General features: G+C 37.0%; 1 protein-coding gene across 11 annotated transcripts in view; it reads right to left on the reverse strand.

The window, feature by feature from the left end:
- ctnnd2a (catenin (cadherin-associated protein), delta 2a) overlaps nt 1-17148 on the reverse strand; it is a 219618-nt gene that overhangs the window by 39601 nt on the left and 162869 nt on the right. For all 11 annotated transcript variants that reach the window (XM_044104676.1, XM_044104678.1, XM_044104679.1 and 8 more), the window contains 3 exons: nt 12775-12961; nt 4802-4919; nt 1670-1852 (listed from right to left, as the gene is read on the reverse strand). In XM_044104676.1, the coding sequence (XP_043960611.1) occupies nt 1670-1852; nt 4802-4919; nt 12775-12961 (488 nt within the window). The remainder of the gene's footprint in view (nt 1-1669; nt 1853-4801; nt 4920-12774; nt 12962-17148) is intronic.

The following is a 17148-nucleotide window of genomic DNA, read 5'->3' on the forward strand; positions in this document are numbered from 1 at the left end:
AATCATCAAAGTGGGGTGGGGGATGAGTGGTAATAAATAATAATAAAAAAAACCCCTCCAAAAACCAAAGTGCCTTTGTACCTCTTATTTGTGCCCTGAATGATTTTTGTTTTGCACTTTGTACATTTGCAGACAGTCAGGGGTTGGTGCCCTGCTGTGTTGAGTAGGTGCACCCTGTTTCCTGCTGACAGACAGAGCAGGCCACATGATTAAGCTGCACAGCAATTTCCCCTGCCAGACATCTGATAGGTTTTCACGAGGTATGGCTGAGCTGTCAATCAAACTGAACCCAGGTGGAGTGGAGCAGAAGTAAACTGGCGATGTCCTCAATGCCTTTATCTAGACAGAGCCTCAGTGCTATGTTAAGGGAAGTTCATCCATCCATTGTCTATACCCATTCAACCTTGCAGGGCCACAGGGGGGATGCGGCCAATCACCAGCAGTCTCCTGGACGGGTTGCCAGTCCATCGCATGGCAACAGGTGAACACACAGGAAAAAGCAACCACGCACTCACAGCAATTTAGAGAGACGAATCAGACGAAACAGTCATGTTTTGGGTTTTGGAGAGAAGCCTTACATGAACAGGGTGTAAAGCCTAACTAACTGCAGAAAACTGCTTTTAATTATTTAAAAAGTCAAGTCTTTCAAACTCAGCTTGAAGGGAACACAGTGATCCGGCCTTGTCGTTCCTTTTTCTGTGTTATTTACTTCATGTCCCTGTTAAAAGAAGGACAGTCAATCACAGCATCTTTCTGTTTCATCATATGAAGCTGCTCTTACTTTATTCAGCCACATGTCTTTTTGAGACAAATTGAAGAAGGAGGTAAGAGGCTGTTAAGAACACACAACTGAATGTATGAGGGAACAGATTATGTAAGGCACATCTAATTATTTTTTCTATGTATCAACGTTATATGCTCTGAATTCAATCATATGTCAGGAACTTTGCCGTCTTCTACTAAAACTATGATTACAAGAGCTAAACAGCTGGTAGGAAAATAATCTATTTCTGGAATAATCTTCGTATAGATCCTTAAAAGCAAACTCATTTAAAAATCTTTGTCCAACAGGGAAGCAGAGTATCCAGGCTTTTCCCCCGCCCCCCAAAAAGAAAATCTTCCTCAGATGGATCAAAGTATTTTATTTCGCTCCTCATTCTGGAACACAGACGGTGAGGTAAAAGGTCCCGCAGTATTCTTTTGTCCCTGGGGAAAACGTTCTTGCAGTCTAATTGCAGCTAAATTACAAAATCAATGTGGTGGTAGCCCATGTACTGCTGTGTTCCGCAGGGAAACCTGGGATTGTATTTTAAGACTACTGTGTTACCCGAATGTCTGAGGAAAACTAAAACAAAAAGAACCAAAGTGGAACTGAAACAGTATAGATGGCTTTAAACTAAACCTGTAACATATAAATATGCTTAAATAAAAAATAACAAAAATACCAGAAAAGGTGACAACAGTTCTGGGGAGAAGAATTATTTTTTTTTGATATATAAACCCAACGATCACATTAAGAAAGAAAAGGAGCAAAATATCAAAACCGCTTTAAAGCCAATCACCACTTCAGAGAGTCACCCAAAGATGTGTTTCTTTACATTGACATGACAACAAAAATGCATTTTATGTTCCTTTTTAACCCAAATCACTTTCTTAATTCTGCCCTTACCTGCTCAGCTCCCTTCTTTTTCTTCTTCTTCTTCCCCCAGCAACCGGAGCTCTCCCCTTCACATCCATTTGCATCACAAAGCAGCCCATCCAGCTCCTCGAGACCACCTTGCTGGCCGTGGGATGTCTCAGCAGCCAGTCTGTATGACAGATTCCTCAGAATACAAACACAGTTCTCTACAGTCTAGAGATAAAGCAAACGCAGGAGGAAGAGAAATGGTGTGGGGAGAAGGAAGATGAGACGAAGAAAAGATAAATGGTTAAAGCCTGAAAGTTGAAATGAAAGATTTGTTTGAAAACAAAAAGGAAGTTCAAAAACAAGGCATCACTTGAAAGGAAGAAAGAAAATAAAAAACCTTGTATAATATAAACCCTCAGGCAACACCCATGAGAAAGACAGATGAGAAACCAAACAACGTCCACAATCTCTCAGGTAATATGTTTCTGCATTTTGTTAGCTCTGACTTTGAAATAAGATTAGAAAAACTCAAGTAAATGAGGAAAAATGACAAACCCAATATATCATCACACAGCTCATTTAACACTCAGTGCAGAGGCAAACCCTAAAGTCACCGAGCCTGTGAGGAAGTGTGTCTCTGCACACGGACAAACCATGTCTTACAACATTTGTTGTCTATTCTTAAGAGTGTGCTTCCGAGACTTTGTGTATCCACGTGCGTTAGTGTATCGCTGAGAAAGGGGAGTCATCAAATCAGCGGAGTGGAAATTATCAAAGACGAATAATCAATCTTCTCTCAGTCTGACCGTTGGTTTACACAAAGACGACTAAGGAGTGTAATTGAACAGCCTCAAGAGATGCAACAAAGAAAAACAATGTCTCACTCCAGTGAGCTGCAGTCATGTCTGAAATTCTATTCACAGTCTATTACAGAATGATGTTGGAGAAGTTATGTTTAATTTACAATTTACTGTGACATTTCATATTTCGATCTGTTGTTTCACATTTATTCTGAACTCCTTTATTATAGCATACAAGGTTTATAGAGTGAAAAGACACTTGCAGACGGTTCTATGTTACTTGAAGTGTTCAGTCAGCAGCACAGGAAGCTGTGAAACCGGGGTCACGTATGGATCAGCATCACTACCATGTGTAACATTTATCGGATTCTCAGGAAAATAAGTTTGCTACTTGCTTACATGTTGGTCTTTATTTATTGCATATTCTTGTTTATGAATCTATACTCCCGCATTCTTTTTGTCCTTACACTCCCATGAGTCACAAAACCATACACATAATACATGTGCACACAAACAAGAACAAAAGCAATAATACGATGAACAGACAATGTTGTACTCAGCATCTAGATCCTTCAGTTTTAATTACTACTGTGATTATATACAAAGACAAGAGAATACAGTTTAGTCATATGAATCCAAATATATTAAAGATGAATGGATCAGGCTTGAGAAACGTTACTATGAAGCCAGAAACTATTACTAATTTCTGGATTCATCTTGAAATCATCATTATCAAAACTGAAGGTTTTTATAAAGAAGCGCACAACATAGAAAAAAGTTAATCATAAATATCTTAATCATCAAAATTCAGAGTAAGTAGTTGGAAAAAGCACTGAAGGAAACGATTGATACATTGTTAGGATATTGTTAAGACACTTTGTCTTACTTTGTACAGATATACAGGTATACAAATATACTAGTGTTAAACAGCTTTTATTTTTATGCCACATGTTTAAGGAAAAAAAATCAGTCTAATTTATTTTCTAGCAGTTTATAGTTGTCAATTCAATACCCTTTATTGATCCTGATGTACAATTTTATTAAAATGCCTGAACATATTTGCATAGTGTGCCAGTAAGGAGCCCTGAATGTTTGTTCTGATTTATTGATCTATCCATCCATCCATTTTCTAACACCCTTGACCCTAGTGGGGGTCAGGAGGTCCTGGTGTCTATCTCCAGCTAACGTTCTGGGCGAGAGGCGGGTTCACCCTGGACAGGTCGCCAGTCTGTCGCAGGACAACACAGAGACAGACAGGACAAACAACCATTCACACACTCACTCACACCTAAGGAGAATTTAGAGAGACCAATTAACCTGACAGTCATGTTTTTGGACTGTGGGAGGAAGCCGGAGAACCCGGAGAGAACCCACGCATGCACAGGGAGAACATGCAAACTCCATGCAGAAAGACCCCGGGCCGGGAATCGAACCCAGGACCTTCTTGCTGCAAGGCAACAGATCTACCAACTGCACCACTGTGTATTGATCTAGCTCCCGTTAAAAAATCAACTAAAGGCTCTAAAGAACATAGCATTTCATGCAAATAAAATTTTAAGTTTAATTTGAAATTAGTACAGTTTGAATTTATAAAAATTTTCTGCAATTGAGGAAATTGAGATTTTTAGTCATTGTGATGTTTTTTCCTAGTAAGAAATTTACAGAACACACCAAACTCTACAACAGCTTGAGCAGCACAATGTATGACCCAGAATAAGACTAAAAAACAAGACAATGGAACTAGAGGGCAAACAGAGTTTTTCCATGTTTGTTGTAGGAAAAACCATTAGATGGCCGATCTGCCAATCAGTCTTTGTTACTGAGGCAACGACAGCCCTCTGGCGACTGCAGTCAAACAGTGGTGAGGGGAGGATGGTTAAACAGTGATTAAGGATGGCCATTTAGAAAAGGCTGGAAGACAGGGAGACCTTGAAAAGTCAGCCATCCAAAGCACTATTTATGTAATATTGACTGGCTTCCACACACTTATACATACTGCACACCAACATGAATGTGTTCTGAGACAGAAAAATGCAGAATGAACATAAATTCACTCAACTTTGACTGCTAGTTTGATAGGCTGGAGCAAATGCTCTAATACTTTAGATATAAAAGCTGTAACTTCGCTTGGTGAACTATAAACTCCTTTAAAACAAACAAAAAAAATGTGATCCTAGTGGTAATTGGCAATTAGGGGAGATTCAGCTGTACTTTCGTATAGCGGTTCACGCTGAAGATTTTACAAATGTTTCTGGTATGAGAAAGTAGTGTAAAGACTCTTTCCTTCCCTGACTAAATGACTAATGTTTCAGAATGAAACACAGAGTTTGTGCATAAAAAAAGAAAAGATTTTCAGAGGAAAACTAATAAATACCTTGCTGTCGATCTCACTGCTCCCCAAGGAGATCTGAATAACGTAGAGCAGAGCATCTGTAAGGCCATCACACTCTCTCATTCTCCGTCGTGCTTCCTCACCTGCTGAGCTTACATTTCTGAAACACATCAAAAACAAGCCATGTAAAAAACAAAAAGATGAAACAATAAGATTGATGAAATTTTAAATATGATCAAATAACCTTCCTCTCAGCAGCTGTTAGACTCTGCAGCCGTCACTGCTACCAGTAAACTCAAGAATTTACGTCCATGCTGGTGTTTGCAAAGTTAAACTGATTTTGAATAATATTTTTACTGGAATTTGCACATCTCAGGTTTTATTTCCATATGTTGTGGTGTGTAGTCTTTGGATCAGAGTATGCTATATTTGATAACTGCAGAGTATTTAATGTTATAATCTTTCCTTATAAAAAAAAAGAATATATATATATATATATATATATATATATATATAGTGTGAATCTAGAATGATTTGATATCCTGTCACTTCCTGATGTTTCACCTGAATGTCCCCACTGTGGGACAAAAATTTATATTTCTATTCTGTTATTAAAAGTTGTAAAAAGTCAGAAAAACAAACATCTCGGACTATCCATAGAGGTCTATATCTAAGTTTAAAACACTTGGAAGAGAAAAAAAAGGGAAAAAGTAACTGAATTCAAAAGGACACACACCATATAATGTTAGAGTAACTTGATAGTTTTATGTGTCCTATTATTGGTGGAAGCCTTGCTTTTAAGATCTACAGAAAAAAAAAAAAAAGGATACAGACGTAACCGCACAATTTGTTTCACTGGTTGATGGTCAGTGAACGCATCATGCCGTGCTGACATTCATTCGTATAAAAAAATTATTTCTAAGGCAGGATAACTCAAAGGTAGCTATTTTAAGGTGTCTAAAATTGAAGTCAGATGAAGCACAAAATTGCCAGATGCTATTTAAAATGAAATTGTATTTTCTAAGGAAATGTGTCTGCAGGCCATTAATGGTGCCACAGCAAAGATCCAGGCTTAGGCAGATGACAAGAAGGCAGAATATACTGCAGTAAGGTTGTTCTGTTTGTCCTGCTGAGCTTATCAGGCATGAATGATTTAAAAAGGATGGCAGCCTTCAGGATTTAGGGTAAGGATCTATATTTTCTAGGGAATGCATACAATTGCTGCTGTTTAATGTTGCAAATTCTAAACATGCTATTTTCCAACATTAGAAGTTAAAGAGTTACAATGTAAACTCCTTAACCATTAATTGTTTTTCTTTAAGTGACATTGCTTTACGTCAACTCTGGTGTTACACAAATAGCATGACATTCCCTACTATATAGCCTGCTTTTGTATAGCACTTTATCAAACCAGAGGACTCCAAAGCATCTTGTACTACAATCAGTCCTTCACTCACTCATACACACATTTCAGACACTGAATGTAGCACACAATGTAGCACAATGGCTCTGGGAAGGCTAACAATAGCCTCCACTACTAGGCAAAGGAAGTGGTGTTCGAACCGTCAACCCCTGGGTTGCACAACAAATTCCTACCTGAAATAATATTTTAAATGTAATTCATATAATTTGTTATAATTCTTGAAGAGAATTCTGATTGGTCCTAATACTTTCCAAAAAAGAAAAAAGAAACAGCAACAAAAATCTCTAGAAATAACGGATAGAGTTTTTCAGGTTTAGACACATGAAACTAACATTCATTACAACGAATATTTTTGTTGTCTTACAAGACCCAGTGCTTCCATAAACCATGTTATACATGACTAAATAAAAGTAGTACAAATGACTGGTGCACTTTTAGGTCAAACTTCTCACATCGCAAATATTGTTCTGACAATAACAAAGTAAAGCTGACAATAATAAAGAGGAACACATATTTGATTTTATTTAAGGTGAAAACACCCATTGCACAGGGGAAAAAAAAAAGACATGTTTCTTTCACACAACTTGAGCAAAGCATGCACTAAGACCGTCTAATAATGTCAGTTTGCAAATCATGCCTTTGGCACCCGTTGAGGAGATCAAAATGTAAGTGACTGTCTTGAAAGAATACTTTAGAGATAAATGACTCCAAGCAATCTGAAAACCTAAATGCCACAGCCTCTCAACATCCCTCCTCTTCATGTTTTTATGTAGCAAAATCAATTATTGTCAACTCTGCCGCACAGCAAAATCAAAGAGCGCAATTCAGTCTTGGAAAATTAAGACAAATGATAAGGTGCCAAGTAATCGCATTTCAACTTTAAGGGTCACAAATCACATCTTCAGATGTACATGTTAGTTAATTGTACAGTAAATCAGGGTAATACAGAGCAGCTTACTGTGGATTTGTACTAACTAGTCAGCTATTTCTTAGGTTGAAGACCTGGATGTAGATAAAAGACTCCATAGATATCTTAGAGCTTAGCTTCAAATGAAAGAAAACAGTAATTCATTTCCTTTTACGCTGCAGACCACTGCTAAAGCAACATGCAAGCAACGGAAGGGAATAATCAGAGGAATCATTAACATTTAGTCAGAGGAGTTCAAATATTATTCTCTTAAGATAAAACTTAACAGAACAGATGAGACAATGTGGTGTGAACAAAGAGGCAAATCTGTCATGCTGGCACAATGAAGATCACAGTTGTTTTTGCCAGTCTATGAAATTAGGCTATTCAGAAACTGTGCCGATTAAAAAACACAGAGAAGAGAGGAAGAACTCAATTAAAAAGTCACGTTGTTGGCTTCCCACTTCCAAGAGAAGGTCAAATTACTTCCCCTCGCTTTGAATGCTAATGGACAACGAAGTATACTATGAAATGGTGCTTAGCAGTAACAAGTGTCTGTCGAGTCAATATTAAACAACAGTGCAAACACTTCACCTTAATAAATGTTTCAGCAACAAAGACAGGAGATGGGTAGAAGAGCTAGAAAATGGAAGTACTTTTTGCCATGTTGGCTTCTGCAGACATGTACATGGTAGGTTACATATCCGTCGAATTATAATAGATGCACAGAAATGCACTGGTAATGACACATAGTTAATTCAGAAAGTAGTCCAAAATAGAATAGAAAGGGCTGAGTGCCAAGAAGTTAAAATAAACAGGGGTATTTCAAACAAAACTGATGCAGTTATAAGAAACACTAGAGATAAGTTTTAATGCTAGTGTGTTCTGAACAAAGCAGCATGTATTTTCAGATTTATGACCAGCATATCAATTTGAAAAATTGTACTTGTTTCACAAAATGTTGGCTAATTGACTCAATACAACACATTTTTTGGCAAAAACCTTCCATTTTGAAAGACATTTGGCCAAAGGACATGGCACTTACTGAAGGCAGAGAGCTGTGCCTTGCCACCACAGTGCCTGGTAGTGCCTAGAGCCAGCTAACACCAGAGGAAGACTTGTTGATCATCACTCAAAACGCACATTATTGCAATCTGAGACCACATCATTCATCCATATACAACAAATCCACATTTGTTGTATGGATTTACGCCTCATCCAACAAAAAGCTGGGAGCACAGAAAACCCTGCAGTTTTTTGTTTGGGGTCCAAATAAATCAGGGCTGTCAAGGTGAAACGGTTGGACTGATACCATAGCAGACAACATGGCATGATCACCTGTACTTTTTTTGATTGGACATCTAAGAGCAACTGGTTGTTGGACCTACTTGTTCGTATGGGTGTACGGTACTTTAGAAGATTATTTAAACATGACGCAACAGAACAATTGCGACCCTAAAAACCAGTAGGTCTTTTCTTAAATCAATCCTGTTACAATTAAGAAACCAGTGGAGTAAAGCTACGATTGCAGTTGTTTCTATTTTCAAGTTCCTGTCAAGAGGTGAGCAGTAGTATTTTGTACAAGCTGCAGGTGGCATCAATCTTTCAATATCATAAGGAAAAAGATGAGGCTTCACTCTAGCAAGAAGTTGTTGCTGGACAAAGCTCATCTTGACAACTGAACTGATTTGCTTTGTGATTTTAAATAAGCTGTCAAAGAATATGCCGAGATTTCTCACACGAGAGATATTGTATGACAGAGAGGTATTGGAAAGATCTCATCCCCCTAGTACCAAAACCTCAATTTTATTATTTTTTTAGGTGAAGGAAGCTTTAGCTCCTCCATGCCTTCATATTAGCAAGACAGTCCAATGATGACGTAAAGAGTTGCTTGATTTTTTTATGAATGGACAGACAGACCTGAATGTCATCAGCAAAGCAGTGGAAAGAGATATTATTCTTCATTAAAATGGATTCTAGATCTAAATCAACAGTTATAATAAGGTCAATAATATTCCTTAAGACAGTGGTTTCTATTATTATTATTATTATTATTTTATTTATTTATTTATTTATTTTTTTACCATATAGATATAAATATATTTGAATGGCCAATTTTGGTCTCCTGGCCTGTGACGATCACAATAGAGAGCATTTTTTCTTTTCTTTATACAACCTTTTTATAAAAGGTTGTATAATGCATTTTGTAACCAATTAGAATGGAACCTAAAGTTTCCAGTGGAATCATAACAAAACAACTTTAGAGTACCAGTAATCACAGTCCCAAGAGAACTAGCACTTATTATAAAACAGAAAATATAAATGATTGAAACATATTGACAAGACTGAACCAAAACAAATATATTAAAACATGACATTAAATATGATAGCACTGAAATAGGTCTGGGATTTTGCATTAAAAAAAAAACAAAACATTGTCATTCTTTTGGAAATTAGGGCAACGTTCCTGCTAAGCATTCAAATAAAGTTCCAAATTTTAAATCACATACTTTTCAAATTGAAAACCAGTACGACTACTTCTTTTACAAACAAAGGTGTCAACCTAAACAGAACTGCTCTGCAGTTTATTAGATCCAGCTGCTTACTTCGACTGAATGCGTTTTTGCTGTCTGACCTATTAGCAGTGATTACAATCAGTAGAATAAGGTAATAAGAAATTTATTAAACAGGAGGGATTAATATGCTGCTCTGGTGGTTTGAACAGCTAGCCTCTTCAAAACTAGCAATGAATTTATGAAATTAATTTCTTAAATTTCAAGATAAGGGTGAGTTTGCTTTACTCTGGTGAATTTTGCTATGGGCGACTAGATTTAAAAAATAAATAAATAAAAGTGCAAGTGCAAGTATGAGTGTCAGAAAATATTTGATGAGTAACTGTTTGTGGCTTCCTTTAACCTTCTTATAGAGTTATTATTTTCAGTGCTTGTAGGGCACAGCATAATCAAATTAGATAAACTGGTGTGGACAAGAGACAACTACAATATGAACAGCGTCAGAGCATAGCAAGTCAATTGTTACCCAAAAACTGTCTTTTCCCCATTACTCGACAGCGTATAGCATGCCAACAGACATGCATTTTTGCTTAAGTCTTTCAGTGAGAAGTGTGGTTGACAGCAAAAGCAAGACAGAGTCTGTGTCCCAAACTTCCCACATCACAGTGACATAAGACGTGTGGGATTACCAGCTATCTCTAAAATACAAACACCACAACCCCACTTCTCATTGGTGCGGCTTAGAACTACTCAAACAGACTATGATCACAGCTAACCACCCTCCAAGGACTTCTGACAAATGATCTTCAAGTGTGGAAAACATTTATTTTTCAGAACACTGAGGAAAAGAAGAATTCTGTTTTTGCAAAAACTGGATTGCCATCAGTTACATATGTTTTTCTTTCACTCATTTTAAATCAAACACATTTTCTTTTCATGGATGCATTGACAAATAATGTGAAATAAAATCAATCAAATTTACTCATAGCAATTTAGCAAAATGAAACAAAAGACAATGAGATTACGAGTGAATCTGAGACAGATGGCGAACAGACAATGTCAGTCTGGGAATAAATGACGGCTGTCTCAAACAACTGGTGTGTGGTGGTGCTGTACAAGTGTCTGACTGTGTGTATGTCTCTATGTGTTGCAATGGCAACAGAAGGCTATCACCGGATGACATGCAAATGCATGAAATATATAAATATGAAGGGAAACAATAAGGAGACAGCTTTTTCTGACCATTCGTCCTGATTGTTCTTCAATAGGAAAAACCACAACTGGCTTAAATGTGAATCTTTGAAAGGAATCAACCTTTGCTGGGTGTATAATATGTAGAGAAAAAAAAAAAAGAAAAATAACATACAGTGTGTGTAATTCGTAACGAGCAGACTAAAAATTGTCTCTGGCTTGGCAAAAAATTAATAAATAAAAAAATCTGCAATCTGTGGGGACTTAAAGGGCTTTTTACTGTAAGATATGGAAACCACACAGAATAATACTTTCTTTTATACCATGTTCAAAAACCTACAATCAGTATCTGGCTGAGGACGAACTAGGAGATTACAATTCTGGTACTTGTAGTGTAAGTGGTCGGTAAAGCTTTTTAGATTAATACAAGGAAAAGGGTTGTGAGAGAAATGGTGAACAAAAGAGCTCTATGACTTTTTAGTTGAGTACATTTGCATATAGAAGTCATCGTGAATAAGTCACCCCCCCCCTGAGGAGTGACTTGGTATAATGAGCAGTATTACCACAACAGCATGAACACACTTGTGAAGGTGTGTAGAAAGTGAGCAGACACAGGCGCAAACCAATAATAGAAACAGTTGACTCACTGTGACTTCCTTCCAAGTGTGCGTTCTGTAGTTAGTGTTTCTAAAACTTCAGTTTTGCATGTCTGTTTTGACGGGTGTGTGTGTGTGTGTGCCACTTAGGGTTGCAGTACATACGAGCTCAAGCACAAACACTCAGGAAAATAGACAGAGTTATACAGAAACATATAGAGGCATACCCATGCAATCCACAACAGCACAAGCTCGCACAGCAAAGCGATAAAGAGATAGGTGAGAAGTATGAAATTGAGCTGGAAACACAAAGACCTGAACACTGTTGCCTAATGTCACATTAATCCTTCGAAAAGATAGTGAGATGGGATACAGCGCTGGTGAGCAGCATACACACCTCCTTCACCCCCCTCAGTGTTTACAGCAGCTAAATTCTTCCTTCAGTTTTCACCTTCTCTGCTTCCAGTTCATCATCTCTTTTACCATTTCATTTGTAGCTTCAGAGTGGTGAACAGTGCAGTGACAGCATCATCTATCTTCCCCCGCATCTTTACGTACCAACACACGGGCACAAAGCTCCTATAAACAATTTTGTGACTTAAGGTGGAGCACTCCATAGTAAAAGTAGAAAAAAATCCAATATAATAATTTTTTTTTTAGTCATTGAGGAAAGGTAAGATACACATCAAACAGGTTGCCAGTCAATCCCAGACAGCCATCCACAAACACACACACCTAAAAGCAATATAGTATCCAGAGAAAACTGTATATGAACACACAAACATTCAAACACTAAACACACACACCCACGCACAAAAAAAAAAATAAAAACAGGCAGGGCAGAGATTTGAACCCAACACTTTCTCTGTGTTAGGTATGTATAAAGAGTTCATTTAACTAAATCTGCCTTAATAATAGGCAAATTTAGATTCTGACACCAAGACAAAGTTAATTTTTAACTGTGAATTAGGGAGTTAATCTCTTAGTTGTGCCATAATTAAAAATAACACACAGCAGCAGCATGATCACTATGTAATATTTGCAATGAAAAACATCTTATTCCATTAAAAATATCTAAGGTAATTTGAGTTAATGAGTTCAGTTTAGATGTTTACCAACTGTAGCTTATGAAACTCATTTAGGTACAAAACTCATTTTCTGTGGTACACAGACCTCTGTATCTTGCAGTTTTATAGACTTTCCACTACATTAACTCATGTACATTTATTAGTAATATGTACCGTTGCTTGTGAATAAATGTACTCTTTCATAATCTATAATGCATTAAAACACACATGTTTTCATTGCATGTAGACAAATTAGAAGCTATAATGGATGCCTTAAGATGGTTTAGCAGGGGCAGTGATGTAAATTGCATCTCTTACCTGAGGCAGCCTGTAGCATTGCGCAGCACCTGGGAAGTATGGAGGTGGAGTTTGCGGTCATCAAGGTGACCAGGAGATGAGTCCCAGTTGGAGTGCGGTATGATGACGCTGTTGGTCAGAACTGCAAGTGCATCTTGGATAATCGGCATCTTCAGGGCGTCACATGATGACAGGTTCCACAGCACACCTGCATGTAATGTCGTTGAAAGTAAAACAGGCATCAGGAGGTGTGCTCACTATTCTGCATAAAAATGTTACATCTGTGCAAGGTTTTGAGAACTATTGATTTCAAAATGTCAATTTCTTGCTTCGTTTTTAAAGAAAAAGGGTATTTCAGCGAAACAAGATATTTCAAAGAGTAGAAACTCTTCATTTGTATGTAAAGTTGTAAATGCTTTATGTAGGAACTTCTCTATTCTGATCTACTTAATAATATTGACTGACTGGATCAAAAAAGCTAACTTTAAAAGTGCTACAATGAATACATTTTTATTCTGATGTCGGATATTAATGAAGAAAAGAACCACTTTAATTAATAGTATTTTTTCCACAACACAGTTAAGATTTTATGTTATTCATCAGATATTTTAAAGTAGATTAGTTGATGGGACTTAGCTTGGCTGCATTTTAGTTTGTCAATTTGACTTTTACTGTAATAAAAACTGTGGAATCGGTACACATAGAAAAAAGGGCAAAAAGTAGAAAAAAAAGAAAAGTATGACAAAAGTAAAAGAGAGCTGGAGGCGATGAGTGATGGCTATGAGAAAATGTCAACCAGAACAGAAAAAAAGCTTACTCCTCTCTGTTTACCATGGCACACTAAAAGAACTGTTGCTACTAAAGGCTGGTTTGGTGTCGGACACCAGATGTTATGTCATTTAGTGTCAGTAACCATTTAAACAGCGGATGACCTCACACAGTGCTATTTGGCATTTGAAACAGAATCGTATTTATTATTCTTTTGTTAATGCTGTCAGAGATATAGGGAAAGCGATATTCTCATTAAATCGCTTAAAGCTGGGGCAACTAAAATATTAACGAAGCATACCACTTTAAGTCTGGTTGTCTAAAATGTAAACAACGTTGAAAGGTTCTTATTGAAGCTGTTGCTGTTAAATGGCCCAGAGAGATTATTTCTTCAGATGACAGTTTACTCCCCACTACTGCGCACCAACAAGTCTTGTGCTCGCCGTCACAATAGGCACCAGAGATCTTCAAGCCACTGTTTCGAAAAGATGTGTCTGCATTGGCGGTTCTGAACAAGGTCCATCTGGATTCTACAAGATTTTACCAAGTCCATTGTGGAGCCTCCCCCACTACCAGCTGCTATTTATCATCAGGTAGTGATCACCTGACAGCTCTGATGCAGGTCTGACTACATAAAAGCAAGATCTTTGTCGACATTTGACCCAAGGTGACTTGTTACTAAGTACGTCTATTGGAAATCTTTTTTTTTTCCCTTTTTTGAGACATGACATGCTTTGAATAGAAATCTAATAACTAACACTAACTAAACTTACTACTAAACACACCCTTCCACGTAGCTCCAGTTTTGGCTACACAGGCACTGCAGTTCTCTATGAGCACAATGGAAAACCCCAGATTCAGGACACCACCTGAAGACAATAGGAGTTGTGGTCATCAGTATCTTTATACTTGATGAATGTAAATGAATAACATTAAAAAAAAATTACATTGCATTACTGAACTAGGTTTTGGTTTCTATTTCATAATTAGGTGGAGAATTTCAAGCATCGCAAGATCTTTTTTTAAAAGGAGGCAAAATTTAAATGTGGAAAAGATAAGGCAAATATTAGCAAAACCAAAAGCAGAAAATCTCTGATAGAAAAATGAGAAAAAAGGAAAATAGATTACTGAAAGCAAATGGCAAAAACATATCTTTGCGCGAGACATTGGGAGGACAAGAGAAACTGGGTGATAAAGCTGTGACCTTGTCAGTTGTTAGACAGCAATCAAGTGCTTGTGCAGAGAGTTTATCTGTGAGATGACGGCTGCAACATTTGTCTTCTGTCTCTGTTAAGCTTGTTGTTTTGCTGTTTGTCGCTTTGCCTGCCAAAAACTTGGTCTTTTCAATCCATTGCAATTAAACATGCAAACATACACATATATTCAGCAGGACACTTAACAACCCCAGTTATATTGTGTGTGTCTCTTTCTGTCCATCTGTTTCTCTGATGGTTTCTGTGTAGGGCAATTTATCAAGTGCTGATTAGTGTATGATTGCAATCACATTAAAACTGTGTAGCCTTTGATTAGCAAGAGCAAGAATCCTGACTTGGATTGGGTTTCTTTACCTGCACAAATATGAAGAAATTTGTATGTACTTGTACAAGATACGATTCACACGAAGGAGTTCTGGTTTTAATTATTTTGGAAATCTCTCCCCTCCACCCAAAACAAATAAATGTAATTTGTTGAACAAAGCTTGGTTTCTTTCTGAGTCAAGATCAATGTGTCTGCCATGAGATGATATTCAACAATTGTGAGGCTGACATATGCCCACCAACTCTCTCACACACTTTCCTGTTCCAGAAACATAAATCTGTAATGCTCCGCTAAACTGCATGTCCTTGAGGATAAAAAATCTTGTGAATTAAACTCAATGACATCATACTCAAGCCTTTGTGCCAGCGCATTTGTCCCGTCTCTCTGCCTTTACAGCTTAATGCCCCTCCTGTGAATAGTTGTCTTCATATACTTGACGGACAGTTTCCTAGGAACTGGGTGGTTTGGGGGAAAGGGGAGATGATTGCATGAATTCATGAATAAATGAGAGTGTGACTTGTAAGAGGGAGAGTGAGACCTGTTAGTCCTCTAGTGGTTATGTTTTATTAAACAGCTTTCATCTTTTCAGCTCAGTAAGAATTACTTAGCCATCCGGTCAGGACCTGGTGATGAGTAAAGCCACAGATGACATATTACACAATCAATGTAACAAAAAACTATAAATATAGTGAAAAAAAGGAAACCAGTGGTCAAAAATTTTGTCGTGGTCAGAAACTGACAACTTAACCTAAATTTAATCCAATCTTCCAGGTAGGTTGGTTTAAAAATCCCACTAGAGATTCCTGTTTGTTTTGGAAACAGATTTTAACAGTAGGTAATGTTTGCTACCAGCTCATTCCTGCATAACGTGTCCAGAAAAGTATTGTTCAATAGAAATAAAGCATGAGGGAGGATTCAGTTTTTGTTTTTGGTTTTCACGTCTGTCATTAAAACCTCTTTCACCAAACATTTATGTCATAAAGTCACAGAGCAAACCTCGTTTTAAGATAACAAATTACCAATAAAGATGGCCATGCAGGCATCGCAAAAAACAAAGGAGTTCTTGAGTAGCGCTAGCATGGTCAAAATAGGATGTTATATCACTCTAAAGGATGAATCGCATCAGTGTGTAATCTATTTTTAAACGCCACAACTGCTTAAGATGTTCTGTCTTTGGCCTCTTCATTGTCGCATGCATCTTGTTTTGATAATAAATATTAAAGATTTTTTTTTTAGCCAGTGTGTTCCCATTAAGATACAACATCTATTCTTCCAGGGAGTCCTGTCTTGTCTAAGTTAGCCTTTGAAAGGCTATCATCACCTCATCTGTATTTTGAGATGTGACAGTAGTTAGTTTGGCTCAACCCCCCTTCTAGGCTCCTGGCTCCTCTTGCAAAACATGCAGAGAAGGACAGAAGGCGTAATCTTAAGCTTACACTGACAGAAATACGAGTGTGTTCAAATAAATTTTAATATCCTTGAAAAGCTAAATTTCTCCACAGTATGTGTAAAACATAATGTGCCTTAATAATAGGCACACAGGAAACATCTGACCTCTTTAATGCCAATCAAAGGTTTCTGTACCAATTATTAAGTTCTATTTTTTATATATATTGTGTCAAATATTCATTCCATGCAATCAAATATAAATAAGTTTTTTTTTAAATCAAACAATGTTATTTACTGAATTTTTGGGATGATTCTGTCTCTCATAAATGATAACTCATAACTACGAGGAAAATCACAACCTCTGTTCTTGGTAAGTGGGGAATCTAGGACAATCAGTGATTTATCAAATACTTATGTTCTCCATTGTATTCAAGTTATACTTACAAATAACCTAACTTGTCATTAATTTTCCATCTTAAAAATATGTGCTGTTGTGCATTGTGTACTTGTGTTTTGAAAATGAAGTATTTATTCCCATTTAACAGATTTCTGAAGAAGTGCCATTTTATTTGACATTTTATAAAGGTCAAATCAATAATAAAATAACACAATTCACAGCAGCAAAGTCATAGGATACATTTGGTTTTACGGAAGCACAAATGTATTTTTAGTCTGAGGTAAAAGGAAGTGATGGGATCT

The sequence above is a fragment of the Gambusia affinis genome, linkage group LG21, assembly GCF_019740435.1.
Source record: "Gambusia affinis linkage group LG21, SWU_Gaff_1.0, whole genome shotgun sequence".
NCBI lineage: Eukaryota > Metazoa > Chordata > Actinopteri > Cyprinodontiformes > Poeciliidae > Gambusia > Gambusia affinis.